Source organism: Temnothorax longispinosus, chromosome 4 (genome assembly GCF_030848805.1).
Source record: "Temnothorax longispinosus isolate EJ_2023e chromosome 4, Tlon_JGU_v1, whole genome shotgun sequence".
NCBI classification, from domain to species: domain Eukaryota; kingdom Metazoa; phylum Arthropoda; class Insecta; order Hymenoptera; family Formicidae; genus Temnothorax; species Temnothorax longispinosus.
This window is the reverse complement of record NC_092361.1, coordinates 15,468,046-15,493,180: the sequence shown is the minus strand read 5'-3', so window position 1 is coordinate 15,493,180 and position 25,135 is coordinate 15,468,046. Positions and strand designations below refer to the sequence as shown.

The window sequence follows — 25,135 nt, the reverse complement described above, 5'->3', positions numbered from 1 at the left end:
CCGCGTGAATCCTTCACGAGGCGAGTGCGTGGTTTAAATGGACGCGACGCTTGGCGACGTTACAAGGAGATATTTAAAAAGAACGTTAACTTTTAAACCGTCACCGATCGTTCTTGTTTTGCCCGCGCAAGTGTCGCCGCGCGCTTCCGGTTGAATTTGAAATTCTGATGTGGTGGCTAGGCAACTGAATAGTCTCTATCAATAAAATCGACAATGGTTTCGACGCAGTCACGGCATCACTCATTAAAATACAGCAAACAAGGAAAATGACACGACTTAACATTATTACACAAAATATCTCGCGTAGTCTTTCAATCACATCTTAAAACCAAATAATCTATATGCCTATAGTGTATAGCATTCCTTCTCTGCTCATTTCAAGATAATGGCGTTTATCATAATCGCATCACGTAAAAGAGTCACGGTGCGATCTCGCTTCATAAAATACATAAAATTGTTTTCTATTATTCCTGATAAAATTTATAATTACCAATGTTTTATGATTGTTAGAGAAGTGAAAAAGGCGTGACTGTGTGAAAGGCAAAAGAGGAGTTTTAGAATCAATTTAGATAGCATAAAGCTGGCAATGATATATTTAACATACATTAAGTTACATTAAGCAATCTGTAAAGTGTAGCTTATGTGCTTATGCGCGACTATAGCCATTCGCGATTGGTGTAATCTTTTTTTCCCGGGAGATTGTAATATGTAATATATGTCTTATTTTGATTTACACTTATCATATCCAGAGAGTAGAGGAAGAGGGAGATTGCGTTTTTTTATAAGTATTAATTTTCTTTACAATTTTTAAGTTAAAAATTCAATATAATATTCAATATATAATATGTAGAAGTTTGTAAAAGTAAAATTAATACATAGTAAAAAATGTAATAACAATAGAATGAGAATGTATGAAATAAACAATGCTGTAAGAAATAACGTATAAAAATAGAAAATATATTGTACAAAACTTACACATGCATCCATTCCATTGCCATAACTATCGTATTACATTACAGTATTAATAACAGTAATAAATCGTTTTCTATTTGTAGTTAACAATATTACCACACAAAAATTTTCTTATATGTTATAATACTTGCAAATCGCTTTTTATTTCTTTCCAACAATAACAAAATAATTTTAGATACTTATATGGTAATACGATATAAAATACAAGATATAACGTTTTATTATAAAATATAATAAAGATATAACGCGTATATAATGTAAATTGCAAAACCGTTTAAAGTCACTATTAAAATCGAAATAAATTAGAAAACGCAGTAAATAATTGAAAAAGATAATTTTTAATAATAAATATATATTTATAAAAAGTATTTATAAAAACTAAAATTTGTGTTACAAATAAATCTTCATTGATATATGAAGGCAGTATTGTAAGTTGGCTTTTTTCTATCCATACATTAATATCTATTTTTTAATAGATCAATCGCACGTATCATTTTGAAATATTCAAATAGCGCAAGAGTGCAAGAACCGTATAAAATGTGCTGCGAGAAACGTTTGAAAGATTGGAAAGTCTCTTAGACATTTTTTATGGCGCACTTTAGACGCTTGTTTAACGTTACTAATGCTAGCATAGGCTGTTACATTAATTCTCTACTTTACTGGCGGTATTTTCGTCGTACTGAATGGACGGTACCATAGGCGGCTTGAAGCCGTACTCCATTTTCGATTGCCTGAAACTTCCGTGATGATGCTGCGTTTCCGGCTGCCTGGATTTTCTCAGAGCTAACGATTGAGAGCTCGTGGAGAATTGCGGCGACTTTATTTGCGAGAACATCTTGCTCTGCGAGGTTTTGCGCGGCGGCGCAGGACCCACGTACTCATCCTTGACCGCCTGCTTATCCTTCTCCACTAGATTGTACAGGAACTGCCGTCCGAAGGACGGTACCGCGTACGACGTCGCGGCCGTGTGCGGTCGCAGGATCACGTGATTGCCAAACTTCTTCGGCAGTATCACCAGTTTGACGTTGGAGAAGTGTGCCGTGGGAACGAAATTCTTGCCGACGTCGATATTGTAGTCGTACGCCGACGGTTTGCCGTAGGGAATGCTGTAAAACTGCGACACGTTCTGTAACGGCTGCGGCCTGAACGTCAGGCCGCCGGCAGCACCATGGAGATTCGCGTTCTCGCCGGCAAAGACCGCTTCCTGCGGCTTCGGGTAATATTTCGTAAATCTGGTCTCGATCGGGTCACTGCCGTCGGTCGGCCTGTCCGTGTTCGCGCGGTACGGTCGAGAGGGCCGCGAGGAAGTCATCGGTTTCTCCGTGGCTTTTTCTATCGGCACCGTTGCGTGCGCCGGCTGCTGGTCGATCGGTGCCGCCGAGTATGCCGGGTAGCTGGCCGCTGGCAGTCTCACATGCACCGGGTACGAAGGAGGAGGCAGCGGCTGCACTACTAATCGCTGGACCGTATATGGCACCCTTTTCTCGACCACCCGTTCGATGTGGAGCGGATAGATATGTGGCCTTTCCATCACACGGTTGAGCGGCACCTGCACGTGCACGGGATACGACTGCGGCAAAGGTACCGGTACCGGTACCGGTACCGGCACTTGCATCTGTACCTTCTTCTCGACCAGTCGCTCCACCGGAATCTTCTTCTCGATCTCGATCGGATGCGGCGCGTGAACGGTCTTCTCGATAATCTTCTCGATCGGATAAGGCCGCGGGATCGGCACCAGGAAACCACCGTTCGCGGGCGATCCTTCGGGAATTATCCTGAGAAGAAGATGCGGGACCTCCGGTCGCCTTATCTCCGGCGATCGAAATGAGTGCTGATGATCGTACGGTTGATTTGATTGCGGCTGCTGCAATTGCGAGTACTGATACGTACTCGGTACGTACGAATTTACGAGCTCGCTCGCTGTTTCTTGCCTCGTGGCCGTTTCAACGGGTTTTACGCGTGGAGGTATGCCGTTATCGTTGCCGTTAAAATTATGTCGTACATTAGATTGATCGTATAACGTGTCATCAAATTGATTCGGGCCGAACAGAACGGGACCGACAGACTGCATGCTGTTGTATTTGAACGTTGGCTGCAACTCTAGGGATGTTTGCTCGTGAGTACTCGACGAATATTCGGCGCCCACGGCCGAAGCCGTCGGTTTGCCAACGTCATTTTCGAGGGCATTGTATTCGTACTGGTTAAGCTTCTGCGGGAACGTGGACGCGTGCGCCTTAACGACGCTCTTTTCGCCCTGGTCATTACCTGGAACGGAAGTCGTATATTAACGCATTGTCTACCGCATTCCACCACGTATGGGTGAAAACGGGCAATTTCTAGTGGCGCTGATGCGTGATTTGATAATGCGAGTATTATGACGCGCATATGGCGAGATTAGTCCGTCGTTGTACGTTAGTGTGTAAGCTTGCGTCATATAGACTTTTTTCGCGTTAAAGAAATTTGGTGAAAGTCGAGTCATCTCGAAATTATTATTGGGGCAATTCTCTTTTATCACAGATTTCATATGGGATTTTGAGCGGAATAGTGATAGTTCCGTATAAAAATAAAATATATAAATGATAAATAAAAATAAAATACAGACGTATTATTTTTACTTTAATATATTCCTATTACATTTTTCATAATTTTAATCTTAAAATGGCTCTTTATAATTGAAATTCAAGTGATTAAATGATAATTAAAGTTCAGATATAAGAGTTTTCTAATATTCATTAATAATTGTTTTTTTTTAAATTAAAATTAAACTAAAATAAAATAAATAAATAAACGATGAGACAATCGATCGATAAGCTTATATTACCTTGATAACTATCGTAAGTCGATCGCACTTCTGATTGCTCGATCTGATTGTACGGCTGCTCCGATCTCTGCGAACTCCCAATATTGTTCGTTTCGATGACACCGAGGTTCGTAGTCTGTTGAATGTATTCCGGGGGATAATGAATCTCGTGCACCGGCGCGGTATGGTAGATCTCGACGGACTTTTGAATCTCGACGGAGTCGTTGGGAACTTTTTGTATGTCAACTTCAGCACGCTTCTCGACCTCGTCGCGTTCAAAACTCTCATCCTGGTAATCGATAAGCGATTGGTTCCCATTGTCCCTGACAAAATCCTCATCCACAGTTGCTAGACGTTGTAAATCTTGTTGGGGATCATCTTGGGGATATTCCTCGATGTTCATCATGGCAGATTGTTCATTGTTATTTGTTAAATCTGCTTGGTTGGCGTTCACCAATGTGATCCCGACTTGCAGAGGGTTCAGCATGGCCGAGGACGTTATGCTGGCGGAAGCCGCCGTTTTGAAGCCTTCGGCGTTGGTCTCCGAGATAATCTCGGCGTTCTCGACTTGTCTATAGGTTTCGGATGCATCGTCCATATAATCAGCAATCATCTCCCGTGTTTCTCTATCAGGTAAGTCGGCCACTACGATGGGGCCTGAAAATCTCGCTTGAAACGAAGGAATGATCTCCACGGTCGTCGACGTTCTTACAACGGTTTCCGATTTTTTTGCAGACTCCATAGATTTCTCTATGGTTTTTTCGTCCGCGGTATCATTACGCGCTCGAGATAATCTCGCTAGTGGCGTTGGAAGAATTTCAGGCACGACGTCGTTCTCGAGGATTGAAGCGATATTGCTCGACGGCGAGCTTTCCGTTGTGATTTTGCTGAAAACTTCATCAGAATTCTCCGCGGACGTTTCAGAATTCAACTTAATGTCGTCAGAAAACGAATCATCTGCCAAATTACTTTCCTCCTTTACTGCGAGCACAAATGGTTTCTGAGTAGCCGACGCGTATGGCCTTTTACGGGTGTCTTCATTTTCGAGAGGCGATACAGTGTTGATGTAAGGCTTTGGAAAGCTCGCGTGCTCGTCGTCCTTTCGGCCCTCGCTGATCTGAATGACAGTCCTGACAATCGTTCCGTCACGCGGCTGATCCTGGACTTTTTCTCCGAAATTGCCGGCATTTTCGACAAGGAGCGCATCCTCGGTGTACCCCGACTCGTGACTTGGATCACTTGGATACTCTCCAAATGGATACTTGTCGGTTGACTCTAAACGGATACTTGTCTCGGAGAGCGGCGTCGCATAAATCGATCCTGACGAGGAGGAATCGGTCGTGGAAACATCATTCGATCCTCTCTCCTCGCTGGCGTGAACTGCTGATCTACTTAATCCGGTATTCGCGAAATCGTCAGAATGATCTTCGGTGCCTGTCTGCTCAGAACTCGTCGCTTCTACGTCCGTTATGTATGGCTGCACTATCTGTTTCCCCGGCAAATCCGTGTAATCGACAGCCTGAAAAATAAATCAGTTATAATAATTGTCTAGAAAATTCACAATTACTCGGAATAATTTTACGATAAAAATTACGTTGGAAAATTGAAAGTTACATATATTATTTCCCACGAAATGCTATATAGAAGTAAAAATTTAATAGAACTGTCATATATATAATAAACATATTATATAATGTAAATCGGTTTTGTTAATTAAGAAAAATATTTATTTCAATTACCGCAACTTAATATACATTATATTATTACTAATTTGCATTAGCATAGTATTATTGATTACTTATTGATACATAAATATTAAATTGAATGAATTCGCGTACGCTTATACTGATAACTTATCCAAAAGTGAATTTTATATATTTTACAGCATGTTGTGTAAAAGAACTAAAAGTTCCGAAAAAGTTGAAAAATAAAACATTAATAATGAAATATTATTTACTGTATTTTGTAATACATATATACTTTTATTCCTTAACTTTTATGTAGGTAATGATTTATAGAAATAAAATCATCAGACTCATCTGATATTAATGCAACCATGATTATCGTTTTCCACTCATCTTCATGAGAATGTTAACATAAATTAGGTTTGCGGGAAAATTTATATTACCGGCTATGTAACTCATTGCACAATATTAGGAAGCTTTCTTCTTTTCTTCATTTTCTCAAGCAGCCTTAATTATTTCGAACGCTCGTTAACTTTCCTCATTCTATCACGTTGAAATCATTTATTTATTTCTTTTTTAAACTCTTTCTGCGGTATCTGACCTGATATCGATGTTGTTGACCGGAGGAGGATACGAGATACTCGATCGTATCTAAGCGCCACGGATCTCCAAACGAAGCAAATCGCGGTGACCCAGAAGATTTTGCAAAAAGAAGGCGTAAAAAGCGCGAGGTATAGCGCACTCACGGATAAAAATCGACGATAAACGTGTTTCGACTATTCCAAGCAACGATATCGACATGCTTTTTTTGCGAGATAAAAAACTAATATAGTAGCTGATATATTATACGCATGTTACATGTATATACCGCGCAAAAGTGTGATCGAAAGAACAACACTTTCAAAAAAGTTTGTAGCTAATCTTTTGATCATTTATCACGATTCGAGCGGCCAACTTTCTCGAAAACCATGACTGTTAATTATTGCCTCTTAAAGGACTAAATGGACATGGAAATCGATAAATTTGTAAAGAATAGTAAAATAAACCGTCAAAGTAAGTTTCACTAAGCAGATATCTATCGTTGCGAGAGATAATTAGATAATTAACCAGTTTTCGAAAACAGTTTGAGAGAAAAGCTCTGGCTATATGGAACGGACACACCCATTAAAAAGAATCTGCGGCACCCCGTAGTTTCCCATCGTAATCCCGCGCGGCGATCTTTCCGCATCGCGCGGGAGATCGGCCGGCGCGGCGCGGCGCGGCGCGCGGTGGCTGAAAATAACGCGTCTGATGGCGGTCGCCCGGCGCGAGAGAAAGGTGCAGTTACGGTACCAACGCCGATCTCCCTTTCTCCCGTGGCGTTCGAGCGAGAAGAAAGGAGAAACGAGAAAGAGATGCGCCGCATTCCTGTATCGCGCGCGCAAAAGAAAAACCAGTGAGAGTCGAGTAAATCCCGATGGTCCAGCGAGAACGAAGCGGAGCCGATACGTCCTCAATCCAACGACGCGGCGACGGCGGACCCTTTACTTTCTCCTTATTTGCCGAAACCACATATTTTGCTTTCTTTCACAAAACACGTGTTTCTGGTATTTCTAATTGAACGCGGTTCATAGCGTAATGAAGAAGAGAAGTAAATTCGATTAGATTGAGGTTTGAAGCTATATCTCTTTGTAGAATGGATAATAATCTCATTACGAATTTACTTCGTTCTTTTATTTATTAATATAAATATATTAAATAATATATTTAGGTATTATTAAATATAAAATTCTTTTATATTCCATTTTTCAATTGTAATTTTTATATTTTTCAACGCTTCAAATTTCGTGTAATTAATTCAAACGATTTTACAATAGATTTGCTTGAATTTAATTGACGAAATTTAGTTGCTTAATTGTTAAATTCTTAAAACTTAATGTGGCAAAATTCTTTAACTTTTAATAAATAAATTACTATTTATTAGAAATATGAACTATTTTTTATACAAATAGTTATTCGATTTTGTATAATATACATATATATATTATATACCATGTACCTTTTCTGGAAGAAATATTATTATATATAATAGTATGATATTCAGAGAAAATTATATTATACTTTTGAGATTTGTCTGCCTTTTATGGCATTCAAATATTTTTCATATTTTGTTTTGCCAATGACCCAGTTTGAACAGTATTCTTAGTGAACTAGAAGCGTCAGGAACTTTTTGCGTGTGTTACGGATCTGCGATACTGCATGGATGCATACATATTACGAATAAATCAAGACATATAATTGACTATGGTTCGGCTTATCCGACACGGATATGGAGAGAAGTGGTGCATTAAAATAATAATAACGAACAACACACACATGCACACATACACACACACACACACACACACACACACACAGAGAGAAGCTTTTGTGGGGCAAATGTGTTAATAAAGTAACCATAACTTCGAGGCAACTCGCCGAGGTACCAATAGTCTGATGCATCAAGAACGAGTGGCCTTATCTTTCCAGTTTGGTACATGATTTATATATACAAACACATCGAAAACAACTTTCTCCATATATTATTCCCCTGTCATAAGAAAATAAATAATCATCAAGTTATATCTGCATATTTTATTAATGAAATAAAAAATAATAGAGAATGACTCATCTTAACGCAAATGCATATCCTTTTTTCAATCTTTCTTCTTTTTTTTTGTTACCCAAAAATGTCACTAAATGAATCGAAAGAGTAAAATTGAAAAGACTCGCACGATGCAACATTAATCTAACCGATTTTTTTCACGAATTTGAAATAGTCGATCGAGATATAATTTTCTCAGCTTTCCGACCGGAAAATTTCAGTCGCGCAGCTATCAATCGTACACTTGACAAACGTCGATCGATTCGTTTCCCTACGTTGCATGACATTGTGTAACATACGATGGTGCGCGATGGTGCATTTCGTTGGACGGTAATCACCGGCGCAGCGAACGAATTTACGTCCGCGTGTGGCCACTTTCACTGGCGAGTTTCCTTTTAACGCGAAAAAAAATGCACGCTCTTCGTGCCCGTCGGGCGCATTCTCCGCCCGTTGTCGCATTTTACCTTGTCCCTGACAACGTTCCGCCAGTGCGCGCCTCTTAATTCAGCCACGGTATTTGTACAATAGCAATTGCATGAATTTGACCCGGAATGCGCTCGAAACAACTACGATTAAATCACCCGCTGACGCGACTCATGACTGCCCGACGCGAAATTTTCACCGTTTATCCTTAAACGGTTTGAAGCGTGTTTTTATTTCGCGTGAGAGTATAAAGAAATCTGGAGATTTCAATTTTATTACAGGAAAACGCGTTCACTTTCAATGAGCAAACTGTTAAATTAATAAATTAATATTTATCTCATAAGCACTCAAAATAAAAAATGTATGTGCTAATTATTTTTCACATATACATACACGCACACACAATGGATCGTTCTTAATTGAAGAAAATGAATAGAAATAGAAAGGGAAAAAGAGAAGTTTCTGTTTTGCATGCAAAAATAATTGTCAATTTTATGATGCTTTTATAAAGTTTGAAACTCTCATTCTTTATATTATTTTATTTTTGTATTAATTTTGAAACTATGTGATTATTTTTTCTTTAGCTTATCTTATACGTGGTATTCTGACAATACGATTAACATTTATGAATCTCTTCTTCAAAATGACAATGATATTACATCCGTAACAAACTTCTTAGATAATTTTATATTCTATACTAGAAATTTCTTGGCAGGCAAAGCAAAGTACATTCTGACACGAAAATTTCCAAAGTATGCAAATAAAGATGTACGCGAAAGTATTCGACTTTCCTGATCACTATTTTCTCTGGAATAATTAAATTTCAAAATTCTAATCATTGGCGTAAACTCATCTAATTTTATAAATTAATTAAATAACTTTTGTATTTATATATATTACTTGTTATTTATATAAAATACTTAATTTTGGGTTAATTTATATTTTATATACCTATTATTCGCGAATTAGAAATATCTCGTTTTATCGATTTTTATCGTTATACACAGCGATGTGAATGGTGTGAAGAAAAATTAATTGTTCGCGTTTTTCAATGGAACGGCTGGCGCTTCGCGAAAGACATTTTAGAAAAGGTGGGAACCGCAGGCAATGAACTATTTCGTGTGTGGCACAAACCACGTTGCAAGTGAAAATGTTTTCTTTCTCTCTCTCTATTTCTCGAGACCACGACATTCACTCAGTCCACGCTAGCTCCCAGCTGTAATTCATCTCGGCTCGTCGCGCCTATACGTAAAGTAGCACTTGAATGACGCGCTGCAAGTAGATCGAGGTTAAAGATTTCTATGCCCCAAGGTTAAGGATGTTTGTAAGTACTCTATTCGCCTAAACTCTAGGGCTCATCCTTACGGCCCCCCTACGGCTGTAGCTGTCGGAATTAACAGAAGAAACTCTGTTGACGAGACACGCGCTTCAATCATCTTCGAACTTTCTCTACCATGTATTGGAACCATCGATCTAGATTTAATTACGAGTGTTTTCGATCGTACAGTGTTTTTGACCATCCACAAAATCACTTTCTCGGTTTCATATTAAAACGTTCCAAATTCCGATTAGAAATAAATTAAGATAGAAAGAATTTGCATCTGTGCACAATATTTTTCTTGTATTTTTTCAAGGCTTGTATAACTTTTGGATTATTCATTTTTTTTGCTCAAAACTGTTTAAAGTAACTAAAGATAAAGAGCAATTGTAACTTTTGATATAGATATATAATTTATTATAAGTAAATAACAAAGCGGTATATTTTAATAACTTTCTCAGAAAAATTCACTGCTAGTGATTTACATAATATAATACTATTTGCCGAGTTTACCTTTTCATTATTCGAATTTGCGGTGTTATGTTCCGAAGATGCAGTTACGAATGACGCCCATGTTATAAGAGCAACCTGTAAGGAGAATAATTATAATACATTCCGTGCGTCAAAAAAATGGCACAGTTATCTAGATTTTAATATAAAAGTATCGATAACCGTAAATTTATAAAATGCAGTTTGTCGTAAAAATACAGTATAATACAATTTAATTTTTGGAAAAAATTTTCATCTTACAGTTTTTTGTATTTATATCTGTGTATAATAATAGATAAATAAAATAATAAGATTTTGAGACGATTAAACTACATTTTTATTACATAATAAGTTTCATAAAATAAAATTTTTTCTCTTTGTTTCTTTTAATAAAAGTAAGATGTATCATCATGATTATTCATTGATTTTAAAGATTACAGTTAACATAAATTAGTTTAAGGTATTAATCTAACGTAAATAAATATATGTGTAGAAAGTCATGTAATATATAATCAATTAAGATAGTTTTAAATTGCTTTGTCAACACTTACTCTTAATTAACTTATAATTAATATAATAAAGTTAAAGTATGGAAATTAGATTTTATATATTATATTTTTAAATTTAATTTTGTAAACGAGAAAGACTCTATTTTTAGATTCGACAACGTTTGGCAATGTCGTGACAATTCGACCATTGGTTTTGGTCAGATTAATCGTCAAAACTTTTTCGACCATGGGTCAATTTAAAAACCACTAAAACCCATGGTCGAAAAAGTCTTGACGATTAATCTGACCAAAACCAATGGTCGAATTGTCACGACATTGCCAAACGTTGTCGAATATAAAAATAGAGTCTTTCTCGTTTATTAATTATTGGCGAAACAAATACATATACTTTTCTTTGATTTTGTAATCAGTGTTTGATATATAAAGACCGGGTTACATTTATTGTCTTTACATTTATTCATTTATTTATATTAATTTATTGTTCATTAATTTACAGTTATTCAGAATTTGGAATCTATTTTAAAAATACAAATACGTAATGTCAAAATATTAAATGTTAAATATGAAAATTTCCTAATGAAAATGTCCTCGCATTTAGACTTACAATTAGTTAATTAAAACATTCTACTAAAGTGCGGAAAGAAGAAACATAAAAACCGATTTAACTCACAGCGTAGAGTCTCATATCTTCTGCCTTAATGCATTAATGAGCAAGAGTTTCGGGAACGAGCAGCACAAGTTCTCCGCGTATTCTTGCCGCCGACGATTTTCGATTCTCTTTGCACGCCTCTATCCGCGCGATGTTTCTCGCGTGCACGTCCGGACGCATGCACTCCGCAACGAGGCAGTGTGTACTACTTCATCTTGACGCGATACAGTTGACTTAAGCCGAAGCTCCAGTTATCCCCACGCCAAAGAGTCGAGAAGCCGCGGCAGCCACCTACGAAATCCCTCCAGCATCTCGATGTATGCCTCACGCTCCTCACCTGTGTCGCTTACCTGGGCAGAAGCAAGAGGTCCCGTCGTCGTGCGAGGAGGAAGCCACGAGGAGAGAGGCAGGGACAGTCGTGGAGGGTGAATGGCTCGGAGAGAGAGATTAGCAATGGGTATGCGACGGGACGTAGGACGCAGCTTTCCGTATTAGCCCCGAATCGCGGAAATTAACCTTCGGCAAATCTCGAATACATGTTCAAACAGGAATTAATTTTCAAACTAAACAGGATCTCATACGGATCTCCCAGGAAATAGTATCTTTCTGCCAAAATTTAATATCCTGCGAAGGCACGTCATCTTAATGTTATTTCGTAAGATATATATAATTTAATAATGATTTTTTTCTCTTAAAAAATTATTAGACGCAGAATATACGTCTATAATGCAGAATAACTGAGAATCTTTTATTTGTTTGGATTTTGGTCGTCTTATATTCATCAGTAGCGGAACACGAGGTGGTGAAAGTGACATTGGCCGCTCCAAGAGGGGGTTTTAATGACTCTTCAATTTTCCTCTCTTTCATTTTCTCGAATGTTATGCACGTCGTTATACTTACGGCATTCGATTTCACCGAAGCAATTAAATTGATTTTTTGGATAGGAGGGATAAAAAATAGAAGGTTGATTTTATTATATTTGACAAGATTGATAAGCGCGAAGTAAAAAAACACGAATAAAGTGTATTATACAAAGAAAGAATTGCTTTGAGATAGAAAATTGCAAATATTACTATTATTCTTTAATATTATTTTTTTAAATATTTACATCTTAATGTTCTATTTTTATGTATATTTATATAATTTAATTTAGCTATACGCATATCTAAATAAATATAATTAAATTTGTGGAATAATATGCAACAACGCACACATTTTATAGAAAGAAAGCGAACGATTAGTTACACTATTAGATTGATAAAATTAATTATTTTTCTATGCAATTTTTAAATATAGTTCTTAATTTAGACTTTAGACTCAAAAGACACGGTAGTGTCACGCGCCAAGTACGCGCGGTAAAAATAACTTGATATTGTTGAAAAAGAAAATTTAGATTTTCAATAATGGCGAAATTTACCAACGGCGAAAATTATCCAACACGGTATTATTTTAATTATAAACTTTAAATTACTACTTCGACATTTTTGACAATACCAATTAGCAGGGTAACCCTGCCCATTAGCAAAGATGACGTCTACAGACGTCTTATTGACGTCATAGACGTCATAAACGTCAGACGTTATTAAGACGTCACTTGACGTCACTTGATGTCACTTTGCTATTTGGGTAAACATGTGAGAACTATAACATTACATATGCAATTGTGGCTTTCATTTCAGAAGAAGAACTATCGATTCTACTCTCATTTCTTTATTTTCCTCTCTAGTTTTCCCTAATTCCATAAGTATTTAGCAAGTTATATGATATGCCACGAAATCGGAAACACGTGCGAATATAAATGTCAATACAATGCATTTGATATATCGGATATGTTCCAACTTTTTAACTTAGTCGAAACTATAATTTGTTTTAGTTTAATTTTATATAAAAAAGTTATAATATTATAAAATGTAGTTATATATGTATAAGTCGCTGTCGGACGCTGTTGCAACATAAAGAATAAAGTAATCCAACCAATCTTTGTTTTTTTTTTTAAGTTTATTAGTTCTTGTTACTTCTTGTTACTCAGCACATTAATTAAAATATGAAATATTTAATTGCTTTTTTATTTGAAATATGTGTATGTTAAGAAAATATTTGTGTTATTTTATTGCATAATTTGTCTAAATGTTTTCCATCTCGGATTTAAAAAGATACTAAGTAAATGCAGATTTCTTTTATAAAATTAGAAAATACTTGGAAAAGAAAATTGACCTTGTTAAATGTTAAAAATTGTAATGTTTTAAGAGGAATGAGAACAGATTGTATAAGATTTTATTTATAATAACATCGACCACATTGCTTAGAACACAGAAATAAATATTAAAAATCAAGGGATCAAGGGCCTCACTTCACCTCCAATACGATGGAACTTGGACACTACATTGATCTATTCTTTGCATTCCATTTTATGTGCAGTAGTATTTTTAAACAATCTACTACCCTTGAGTTGTTCGTTAGGGTTTTGTAATATATGGCGACTGAGCGAGTTAACCGTATAAAACTAAAAAGTATATAAATTACAAATTTTTCATAACGTATTAGTTTTAAAACTTAAATAATGTTAATGCCGAACCAATCAGTAAGACAAGTGCTTATTTATAACATTAATGCGTTGATACGTGACATGTAACTGATGGTATATAAAAAAGTCACAAATTTGATAAGGATAATAAATAATTGTGAAGACATTAAAATTTATAACTTAATGATGGTCGATTTGAACATAAAAAGTATATAATACAATGACTTAAATACATCTTCGCGTTCGTCGTGTATAATATTTAATCTTCTATAAAATTTAACATTGTGCTATGAACTACCACAAGTGCGGAAATTTCAAAATTATGGTTCCATCCATTAATTTCTTTTGTATTTTGCAATAGAGTTTGCGAAAAAGTTCGTGGCATAACGGATGCTGTTACCCTTCCACTGCTTATAAATAGTAATAGTCCACTCAAGCTTGCAAGATCAAACACAGAAAATTCGTTTATCTGTCACGATGTTTAGAACGTAACTATTGATTACTGTCATAATACTTTTTTGTCTATTAACTAAATACATTTCATTAAGTTGTATCATACCGACACGAACCGGATCAACCCTCAAGTGATAATGACAGCAAAGTGCGTTCAGCATTAGAGTCAAGATATCCAAATGAGGGTCGCGACTCTCTTTTACGTATACTTCAAGGACCTTATCAGTATTAAATTATCAATTGCTTATATAGAAGGACACATGCGGATATCTTTCCTCCCATTGATTAACTAATTGATCACTTACATTACACCGCGTGAGAAAAAACTCCTGCAATTTAGGACATTGTCTCAAAATAATGGAATATTTATCAGGTATATCAAGTTCCGCAGTATGAATAAATAACTTTTTTAAGTTTTTGCACTGCGCTAGTAATTCCAACCGGTGATTACTGAGGACAGGAAAAAACAACTCAAGTTCTTGCAAGTCTTGATAAGAAGAAAGTAATCTAAATATGCTGTCATCAGTAATTGGGCATTCGTCTCTGTAACAAAAATCATATAATTAGTACAGTATTTTAATTGCGATTAAAAAATTCATGTAACTTTTTCAAGCTGCTCGCAAGAGAAGCAAACAAATTTCAATAAAGAATACAATAATGTGTATTTTAAAAGAAAATGTAGCACACACACACTTACAGATAAAGGATCACTTTTTGTAAATTCTTACAGTTAGCGAGAGCATTAATACCCTGAATTGTTATGTCTCCAACTGTGCTTATGATCAACGGTGTATGAATTACTTCCAAGTCACGACACGAATTTCCTAACTCTATCAGAATTGCATCGTTCATATCTCCCAATTCTATTTCCCGTATTTGTGGATTGTTTTGCAATGTTTTGCAAATATGTTCTGTAGAAATTTCCAACTCCGCCAAATTGATGCATTCCAAATTATTTAGCCTCTCGAGATACAAAAATTCGCAATTTAATTCACTTAGATCCAATACTAAGAAAAATTTGCATTAGTTGTTATGCAATTTACCCATAATCTTGACAATTATATACATATACTATATGCATATACCTTTCAAATTTTTGCATGTCCAGGAAATTCCAAAGGACAGTAGGGCGGGATTTAACTGTCCTATATGGCATTTCCTTAGACATAAATGCGTTATACGCCTGCCGCAATTATCAAGAAAGTTTACGAAATCATTAACATCAAAGTAGCTTCCTGTAAGATCTAATTGTTGCAAATATTTACATCTAGGTGTAAAATAACAAAATATATCGCACATATTTTCTTTAGATTTATATTGCATGTTCAAACGTGTATAGAGTTCAGGGTCCTGTGTTAAATTTTTGAAGCGTTTATTTATGTTACTCATGCGGTATAACGTCTTCAGATCTAAATTTTTTAATATTTTTAGTAGTATTTCATTCTGCAAAGATAAAATATAAAACTTTAATACACAAATAACATTACAATAAATATTATTATAAAAAACAGATTTTTTATAATACTTTACAGGAAGCGCCGATAAACTGCAATATGATAGCTCCTTGGATTCATCCGAAGAGAGTTTCATACTGTTGACACAATTGGAATGACTTTTTAATAGAATACGACGCGAGTATTTCTTTCCAAGAGTTTGGCACTTGGTCGCAATGGTTTGAAGCTGAGAGCTTAAAGAGGACAATTCGGTACGCAATCTTTCAATTTCGGTATCTCGCCTTTCAACTTGCAGTTGCAATGCACTAGCCTCATCCGTAACTGTGTCTCTCTGCCTACGTAATTCACAATTTTCCTTCTCCAACCTGTAATCCACATTAAATCAAATCCAATTACAAGATATTAAATATTGATAACACTTTATTAAGAATAAACATTAGTCTCTTGCTATTTTATACAGTAATTATATTATTAGTTATCAAAATATTATAAAATTTTTTTTTATATATCGATATTAGAAATTGTAAGAATGTGACATTACCGTTTGACAGATTCCTGTAATCTGTGCACTTCAATTTTTACTTCCTCAAGATTGCTACATACTTCTGTATTGCTCTTTTCCGCTAGCTCCAACTTCCCTCTACACTCGTCAAGATCCAACTTCTGCTCTGCAAGTTCCTTCTGCGCCGTCTCTAAATTTTGCTCTGTAAGTTAACATACGATATAAAGTTCTCGGCCTTCTATTTATTTATGCAAAATTCTTTATTTTGAGATAAATTTTGGCCATGAATTATGGCTTTCGATGTTTGAGACTAAAGAAGTTTACATTGAGTTTCGAGTAAATAATGAAAGTATTGTTAGAAGGAACCTAAATTCGAGAAAGGTACATAAAAAGCGCCGGCATTTCAAAAGTATGTAAATAAAACGAGCGTCCCTCAAATATTCGAAGCTGTTACAAATTCAAAACGGCGCGTCCAGCTTACCCAAATATTTTCGGCTAGTCTCGAAAACCGCCTTGGCGGTTATGAACTCCTCGAACTTTGCATTAAAATGCGCATTGATCTTCCTCGTTAATTCTCTCGGGATTTGCGCCAGCTCCTTCTCACTCGCGATCTCGCGAAGAACGTTGGGCTTGCTCTCCTCGACCGCTTCCATGTCGATCGGATAATTTCTTCGACGATTGGATCAGTCGAGCTTCACAATTGACGTTTTCAGATTCCAAGGTTGAGGTGTTGAATTCCTCTGAACAGGCACCACATTTGCGTCTCAGTTAATAAACGTTATCACGTTTCTGCAACGGACACGAACGTTTTACCGCTCCTGACCGCTTCGTCGTTCGTCGTCAGCGTCATGTAAAAGCGCAAATCAGAGTGTAGCAAATTTAATTAAAACGTACGTAATAATAATTAAAGGACTAATAAAAGAATAGTTATAATGTAAGGATAACGCGCTGATTAGAATAATAAAAAAGTATTAATAATAACGTAATATATAAACAATAATGATATTACAATGTTGTGGAAAATATATGTAATTATTTTAACGAATCCTATTAAAAATCGTCCAAGCAATAAATAGATTCTTTATAAATCGTAATAACATTGTAAATTTTAACAAACTCCTTTTGGTATAAAAATATAAAATCGAACAAATTATTTACATCAGAAGTTGGATCTTAAATAAATTTTAATTTATTTAAGTTTCTAACTGACGCATTAATTTTTGTAAACTATAAAATAAAATTGTGAAAATAAAATTTTATATAAGTTTCGCAAAGAAAACAGTGCTTTATGTGTCGAGTCTTTTTTTTCTCTCTTATATTCTTTAATTGCTTTAACAGATGAGCAGTTGACATAATTATATTCGCGCAGAGAGAGAAAGAGAGAGAGAGAGAGAAAGAGAGGGGGGGAGTAGATATAACTTACATAGCATAATTCAAATTTGTGTGTTGGTAAAAGTACGTGTTTTGGAATCTATTAAATAAAATGTACTTCAATGATAGGGCAATACAGAGAACTTAACATGACGTTTACTTCTCATAACATTTTACGTATCTCGGCAACATGATTTAATGTAGTGAAAGGAATATTAGAGTTATACATTTGAACATCACGCACGGATGTACCTAAATATATGAGCATTTATAATGTGGTTTATACTTACTGCAAAATACGTCGTGAGAGAAATAATTGCAATTGCAGCGAGAGATGTTTAAATCTGAATTATTTTACCAAATCGTCAGAGAGTGATGTTATTCCTTTCGCAGAACACACAAGATTGGTAACTGCAATGAAACATTTGGCTTGGTAAGAATGTGTTTTCCTTCCAAACATAACAGAAAGTATGTGGTAGTGGTTTATATACAAATATAATGTCCTAACGGTCACAAACTAATGAGGAACAGGTCAAGTGAGCGCCGCCAGTGGCAGATGTCGATCGAGCTTCGTTTCGCACAGTCAACGTACTCGTCGATATTATATTTGTTTCAGGAAAAATGGACCCTTATTATTTCATCAGATACATAACTGTCTCTACTTGCCTCTGTAGTTACTCGTCAAAAAATAAACTTTTGTACCTTTTTTCCTTTGTCCTTGTTGCTTCGTGCGAACAAAACTTGCACCTTTATTGCCGAAATTACTGCTAGTACCGATAAAACGCTGACGGATATTGAAAAGCACTAAACGCAAGAACCCGACTTTCTTGAATCAAGTTTCCTTGTCCTCTTTTTTTTTCCTCTTTGCCGAGTTTGAAATGCGACGATGCTGACGCTGACATCGTCCAACAAGAGTAAGTTTAATGGAAGCATTATGGCTTAACAATTTTTTAAGTTGATTGTCTTTTTGAAAAATTGCATAAACCATTTGAAACTGAATGTCTTCCGGTGTTTATGCTATGCATGGTTACCGATCTTTTTCAATTAAGTCATACAAAATTATGTCATACAGCTAATTGATCCATGTTACTGATTGATCTAATTATTTTTTAGAGTTGTTTTTTGTACATTGTGATGAATAGTCTGAAGTTCTTATGCGACATTTGTTTTAATTATATATTTATGCTAGAAAAAAGAGATAAAGCTTTTATTATAATATTTTGATAATATCCAATTTTTTAGAAATACATATTTTGCCTATTGTATGTAAACGCCAATAAATAATCAAATATTTAACTGAAAGATATGTTTATTACTTGTTTGTTTGCACTATTAATTAATTAAGAATTATAAAATACATTAGTCAACTTAATATCAGCAAATTATGAGCGCCGATTAATTCAATATTTGTACATAATGTAATTCAACTGATCAATAAAAAATGAAATAAAATATTTTTTTATCTGAATATGTACATCCGCATGTTATTGTGGATATGTATAAATTATAATTGAATATTTATAGCAACATTTATACTTTATCGATGCGAACTTTATTTGCCTTTTGGAATAACGTAAGCTTCATCACTACCTTCGCAAGTACTTGTAATAATAAAAAATGCCGTTGTCTCACAAAGATCGAAATCGCGTTGTATTCGAGCCCAGCCGACATTGCCGTGATCAGCCACGATTTCCATCAAGAGATGATTTTGACGACGAACTTGCCCTTATCCTTGAGCAAATTTTCCTTTCTTTTATTCTCAAAGAGTATATTTTAATAATTTAATTTATCTATAAGCATATCTACATAATTATATTTAAATTTGTAGCATAATATGCCACAACGCACACATTTTACAGAAAGAAACACGAACGATTAGTTACATTATTAGATTATAAATCTAGATATATAGACTATAAATCAGTCTCTTATAAAGTCTATTAATTTTCTATACAATTTTCAAATATATTTCTTAATTTAAAATAAAAATAACTTGATATTGCTTAAAAAAGGAAGTTTAGTATCTCAATAAAAACGAAATTTACAAAAATTATCAAACGTTTATTATTCTAGTTATAATTTATTAGTACTTTGACATTCTTGACAATAAACATGTGAGAATCATAACATTATATACGTGATTGCGGCTTCCATTTCAAAAGAAGAACTGTCGATTCTACTCTCATTCCTACATTTTCCTCTCTAGTTTTCCCTTATTTATAAGTAGCAAGTTTTATGGTATGCCACGAAATCGGAACACGTGCGAATATAGATGTCAATATAATGCATTCGATAAATCGGATATGTCCCAACTCTTTAATTTTTAATTGAAACTATAATTTGTTTTAGTTTTATAAAAAACGTTATAATATTATAAAATGCAGTTATATAAGTCGCTGTCAGATGCTGTTGCAACATAAGGAATAAAAAATAATCCCACCAATCTTTCTTTTTTTTTAAGTTTGTTAGTGTCTTCTTGTTACTCAGCACATTAATTAAAATATAAAATATTTAATTTCTCTTTTATTTGAAATATGTGTATGTTAAAAAAATATTTGTGTTATTTCATTGCATAATTTATCTAAATGTTTCCTACCTCGGATTTAAAAAGGTACTAAATGTAGATCTCTTTTATAAATTTAAAAAATGCCTAAAAAAGGAATTTGACTTTGTTAAGTGTTAAAAATTCTAATGTTTTAAGAGGAATGAGAGTAGTTTGTATAAGATTTCATTTATAATATTATCGGCCACGTTGCTCGGAACACAGAAATAGAAATTAAAAATCAATTTCCTCCTTCACTTCACCACTTCAGCTCCAACGCGATGGAGCTTAGACACTACATTGAAATATCCTCTGCATTCTATCTCATGTGCACTGGTACTTGTAAACAATCTACTACCCTTGAGTTGTTCGTTAGGGTTCCGTAATATATGGCTACTGAGCGCGTTAACCGTACAAAACTAAAAAGTATGTAATTTATGAATTTTTTACAATGTATCAGTTTTGAGACTTAAATATGTGTATAACGTTAATGCCGAAACAATCAGCAAGACAAGCGCATAAAATTTGTATCTATAACACTGATACGTTGATCGTGATGTGTAATTGGTGTGTAAAAGAATTACAATTTGATAAGAATAATAAATAATTGTAGAGATATTAAAATTTATAACTTAATGTCGATTTGAACGATGGTCGATTTGAACATAAAAAGTATATAATACAATGACTTAAATACCTTTTCGTGATATAAACGTTCGTTATGTATAATATTTAATTCGCTAAAGCTGAACATTGTGCCATGAACTACCACAGGTGCGGAAATTTCGAAATTACGGTTCCATCCATTAATTTCTTCCTTATTTTGCAACCGAGTTTGCGAAAAGGTTCGTGGCATAACGGAAGCTAGTACCTTTCCACTGGTTATAAAAAGCAGTCCGCTCAAGCCTGCAAGACCAAACACAGAAAATTCGTTTATCTGTTACGATGTTTAGAAATTAACTATTGATTACTGTGATGATACATTTTTTCTACTAACTAGATACATTTGATTAGGTTCCCAGGTAGCAGACAGTCGTCATAATAACGTGATTCTTACGTCATTTTATGACGTATGTTACGTCATTTATTCTTAAAGTTTAACGTAAAAATGACGTATTTTTCACGGTCCTGAGTCACATTTCAAAGACGTCATTTTCTGAAGTTTTATTGACGGCAAAAATAGGTCCAATGTACGACATACCGGTTTCTAGAAATGTTTTTTATGAAATTAAAATTTTAAAATGTCTACTTGATAAACGTTTATAAAAAAATGTTCTTTTTCTTTATTGTAAGAAAAAAAAGCTTTTTTAACTGTTTCGTTACATGCCATGTGCGTATAGCCACTCTCAAGGCGGTCACCCATCCTAGTACAGTACCGCGTCCGAGGCTGCGTTCCGATATTCACTGTCAGTACTGAAAATCTATAGTGTACGTTACGTAAACTATAGATTTTCAGTACTTGCAGTAAATATCGGAACGCAGCCCGAGTCGCTTGACTTCGATGATCCAGTGGACAGTGACGATCTTCTCATCCTGATGCTTCGATCCTTATTAACTGCACTTGTCTATAACAGGTACATCTTTAAAGTGTTCAAAAATCTTGTAATGATATCTTCTTGATAGTTATAACACTGCATGAAATAGTTGTCATAAAACTATAATTACACACGCAACTAGATCCACTTATACCATAAATTCACCACGTCAATCATAAAATTACGAAACACTTTATAAATGTTGGAATATTCCTGTGAAAAATACTGTGAAAAAATGACGTAAGAATCACGTTATTATGACGACTGTCTGCTACCTGGGTAGTCAATTAAACGTCTATATAATGTCATTTTACAAAGTCTTTTTGACGTATTAAAACATGACGTTAAATATACGTCACTTAATCGACGAATGACGTTACTGACCAATTATGACCAAATATTGACGTCAAAATGACGAGTGCTTGCTACCAGGGTTGTATCATACCGACACGAGTATCAGCTATTAAGTAATGAAGGCGAAGTGCGGCCCGGATTACGTTTAAGATTTCCACATTAGGGTCGCGACCTCCTTTTACGTACACTTCAAGGACCTTATCCTGCTTGCCATTGCAAACGTAAACGCTACCATAGAGATCGCAATATACAGGACCCCAGGGATGACATTGCGTTTCGACCTGCCCTTCTTCGTTTAGAAAAATATAATTGCTTTCCTGCTCATTGAGAGCAATTAATTGCTCTTCCGATTCCGACGAATGCATAAAGTTCATACCGACCTGTAGCAGAAATTACAGCAATAATGTTTACAAAAAATAAAAATAGAACAATAAAATAGAAGCCTATTTAAAATTGAATTACCAATATTGTGATACATTAATTAAAATTAAAGTAATGCACTTTTATAGCAACAATAAGATAATATATTTTTCAAATACTCTAGGAATTAATATATATGTATATTCCTAATATGCATGAAATATTGTGTACTTACATTTTTATTTGGTATCTCGCGTGACATAGTGTTTCCGATGCCGAAGCAAGACCCTCTTGTATATCGATTTATGTATTGTGGAAGAAACCATGATACTCTCTTATTTTTTGACGGGTCATATAAATGTTCGTGATTACCAAATTCTATTACTTGCGCATCGCCACATATTCCTTTAAATGCAAAGATATTGTATTTTTAATGCAGGCAAAATCGAATACATGTATTTAAATAAATTTGAAAAATGAATTTCGATTTCTTACCTGGTGCGCGAAGAAAATACGGAGGGGCCAACAGATCAGGACATTCAACTACACTGGCGGCGACGTGATTAAAGTAAGGAGCCAAACCATACTCCATAGCTATTATGACATAATATAATACAAAGACATATATAAGGTATACAATACTGGTAGTGTCTTCTAGTTAATTTGCACAATACTGGCGGTTTCAGCAACCGTGCAGTAAAATGCCTGGTGCAGTTCGGATCCATTCTTTCCTCTTGTCAAACAAGGATCTTGATTTATTTCAAATAAGTTTCTATCAGCCGATCTGTTAGAAAATACATCTTTTCGGGACAGGTCGCCTTGTTATCTTTTAGAGACAGCTCTAACATAAACAAATGACACACACATTGTCAAGTACCGAACGGTCAGACTAATTTTTTACATCTGGATCCGAATAGATCCAGGCATCGTTCGGCGATGGTTAAAGTATTACACATATATCATGTACGTACCAGAGACAAGTTCCTCGAGATCAGGTTGATGCAAGCTGCATGTCATATCTATGACTTCTGGGAAATTATCATCGTTTTGCATATTTACGTTGTCATACTGCATCCTGCATCTTGCCATCTTGTATTGTGCTCAGCTTATCAGAATTGATATAAAATTATTAAATAAGCAAATTTAATTAAAACGTAACGTATTAATTGAAGAATTAATAAATTTGAGAGATTAATAATTAAAGAACTAATAAGAGAATAGTTATAATGTAAGGATAACGCTGATTAAAATAATAAAAAAGTATTAATAATAACGTAATATATAAACCATAATTATGTTACAATGTTGTAGAAAAATGTAATTATTTTAACGAGTCATATTAAAAATCATCCAAGCAATAAATGGATTCTGTATAAATTGTAATGGCATTTTAAATTTTAACAAACTCCTTTTGGAATAGAAATATAAAATTGAACAAATTATTTTTATCAAAAGTTTGAGCTTAAATAAAATTTGATTTATTCATGTTTTTAACTAACGCATTAATTTTTGTAAATTATATTGTAAAAATGAAATTTTATATAAGTTTCGCAAAGGAAACAGTGCTTTACGTGTCGAGTCTTTTTTCTCTGTTCTTTCCTTTAACCGCTTTAACAGATGAGCAGTTGAAATAATTATATTTAAGCAGAAGGAGAAAGAGAGAAAGAGAAAGAGAAAGAGAGAGAGAAAGAGAGAGAGAGAGGGGGGGGGGAGTTGGGGAGTAGATATAACTTCCATAACATAATTCAAATTTGTGTGTTGGAAAATATACGTATTGTGGAATACATTAAATACAACGTATTTTAATGATAGAGCAATTACTGATGATTTGACGTAATGTTTCACATAACATTTTACGTACCTCGGTAACATAATTTAATGTAGTGAAAGGAATATTAGTTATACATTTGAACATCATGCATGGATGTACCTAAATATATGAGGATTTATAATGGGGTTTATACTTACTGCAAAATACGTCGTGAGAGAAATAATTGCAATTGCAGAGAGATGTTTAAATCTGAATTATTCTACCAAATCGTTAGAGAGTGATGTTATTCCTTTCGCAGAACACACAAGATTGGTAACTGAAATGAAACATTGGCTTGGTAAGAATGTGTTTTCCTTCCAAACATAACAGAAGGTATGTGGTAGTGGCTTATATACAAATATAATGTCCTAAAGGTCATAAACTAATGAGGAACAGGTCGAGTTTTGTCGAAATTCTTTCAAATTAATGGTTAGCGCCGCCGGCGTCTGATGTCGATCGAGCTTTGTTTCGCACAGTCAACGTACTCGTCGATATTATATTTTGTTTCATGAGAAATGGACCCTTATTATTTCATCAGATACATAACTGTCTCTACTTGCCTCTGTAGTTACTCGTCGAAAAATAAACTTTTGTACCTTTTTTCCTTTGTCCCTGTTGCTTCGTGCGAACAAAACTTGCAGGTACACTTTTATTGCCGAAATTGCTGCTATCACCGATAAAACGCTGACGGATATTGAAAAGCACTAAGCGCAAGAACCCGACTTTCTTGAATCAATTTTTCTTGTCTTCTCTTTTTTTTTC

The 25,135-nt window shown here is 34.8% G+C and overlaps 3 protein-coding genes across 3 annotated transcripts; all 3 read right to left on the bottom strand.

Annotated features, from left to right (window-relative positions):
* Positions 1 to 1,223: 1,223 nt before the first annotated feature.
* On the bottom strand, positions 1,224 to 11,864 carry LOC139812053 (uncharacterized). The gene is made up of 4 exons (XM_071776684.1): positions 11,490 to 11,864; positions 10,335 to 10,409; positions 3,794 to 5,291; positions 1,224 to 3,237 (listed from the first exon to the last, which is right to left on the bottom strand). Exons 1-4 carry the CDS (start codon positions 11,502 to 11,504, stop codon positions 1,616 to 1,618), a joined length of 3,210 nt encoding a protein of 1,069 aa, XP_071632785.1. The 5' UTR covers positions 11,505 to 11,864; the 3' UTR covers positions 1,224 to 1,615.
* A 2,619-nt stretch (positions 11,865 to 14,483) lies between these two features.
* LOC139811488 (uncharacterized) lies at positions 14,484 to 17,462 on the bottom strand. The gene is made up of 6 exons (XM_071775768.1): positions 16,883 to 17,462; positions 16,441 to 16,603; positions 15,976 to 16,264; positions 15,531 to 15,888; positions 15,143 to 15,452; positions 14,484 to 14,988 (listed from the first exon to the last, which is right to left on the bottom strand). The coding sequence occupies exons 1-6, from the start codon at positions 17,052 to 17,054 to the stop codon at positions 14,682 to 14,684; spliced, it is 1,599 nt and encodes a 532-aa protein (XP_071631869.1). The 5' UTR covers positions 17,055 to 17,462; the 3' UTR covers positions 14,484 to 14,681.
* A 3,106-nt stretch (positions 17,463 to 20,568) lies between these two features.
* Positions 20,569 to 24,652, bottom strand: LOC139812123 (ester hydrolase C11orf54 homolog). Its single transcript, XM_071776745.1, has 7 exons — positions 24,532 to 24,652; positions 23,535 to 23,668; positions 23,059 to 23,157; positions 22,799 to 22,968; positions 22,295 to 22,583; positions 21,012 to 21,220; positions 20,569 to 20,733 (listed from the first exon to the last, which is right to left on the bottom strand). Exons 2-7 carry the CDS (start codon positions 23,650 to 23,652, stop codon positions 20,569 to 20,571), a joined length of 1,050 nt encoding a protein of 349 aa, XP_071632846.1. The 5' UTR covers positions 23,653 to 23,668; positions 24,532 to 24,652.
* Between the last annotated feature and the right edge of the window lie 483 nt (positions 24,653 to 25,135).

What these genes read in the sequence shown, in the direction of transcription:
- LOC139812123 (XM_071776745.1), bottom strand. Translation starts at nt 23,652, where the DNA reads ATGGCAAGATGCAGGATGCAGTATGACAACGTAAATATGCAAAACGAT. An exon ending in GCGAGATACCAAATAAAAAT is followed by an intron (nt 22,584 to 22,798) that starts GTAAGTACACAA and finishes TTTCTGCTACAG; the next exon opens with GTCGGTATGAACTTTATGCA. An exon ending in AACGTTTATATCACGAAAAG is followed by an intron (nt 20,734 to 21,011) that starts GTATTTAAGTCA and finishes CATACTTTTTAG; the next exon opens with TTTTGTACGGTTAACGCGCT.
- LOC139811488 (XM_071775768.1), bottom strand. Translation starts at nt 17,054, where the DNA reads ATGGAAGCGGTCGAGGAGAGCAAGCCCAACGTTCTTCGCGAGATCGCG. An exon ending in TTACAGGAATCTGTCAAACG is followed by an intron (nt 16,265 to 16,440) that starts GTAATGTCACAT and finishes TGTGGATTACAG; the next exon opens with GTTGGAGAAGGAAAATTGTG. An exon ending in GCAGTTTATCGGCGCTTCCT is followed by an intron (nt 15,889 to 15,975) that starts GTAAAGTATTAT and finishes TTATCTTTGCAG; the next exon opens with AATGAAATACTACTAAAAAT.
- LOC139812053 (XM_071776684.1), bottom strand. An exon ending in CAAATTCGAATAATGAAAAG is followed by an intron (nt 5,292 to 10,334) that starts GTAAACTCGGCA and finishes TTTATTTTTCAG; the next exon opens with GCTGTCGATTACACGGATTT. An exon ending in GACTTACGATAGTTATCAAG is followed by an intron (nt 3,238 to 3,793) that starts GTAATATAAGCT and finishes CTTCCGTTCCAG; the next exon opens with GTAATGACCAGGGCGAAAAG.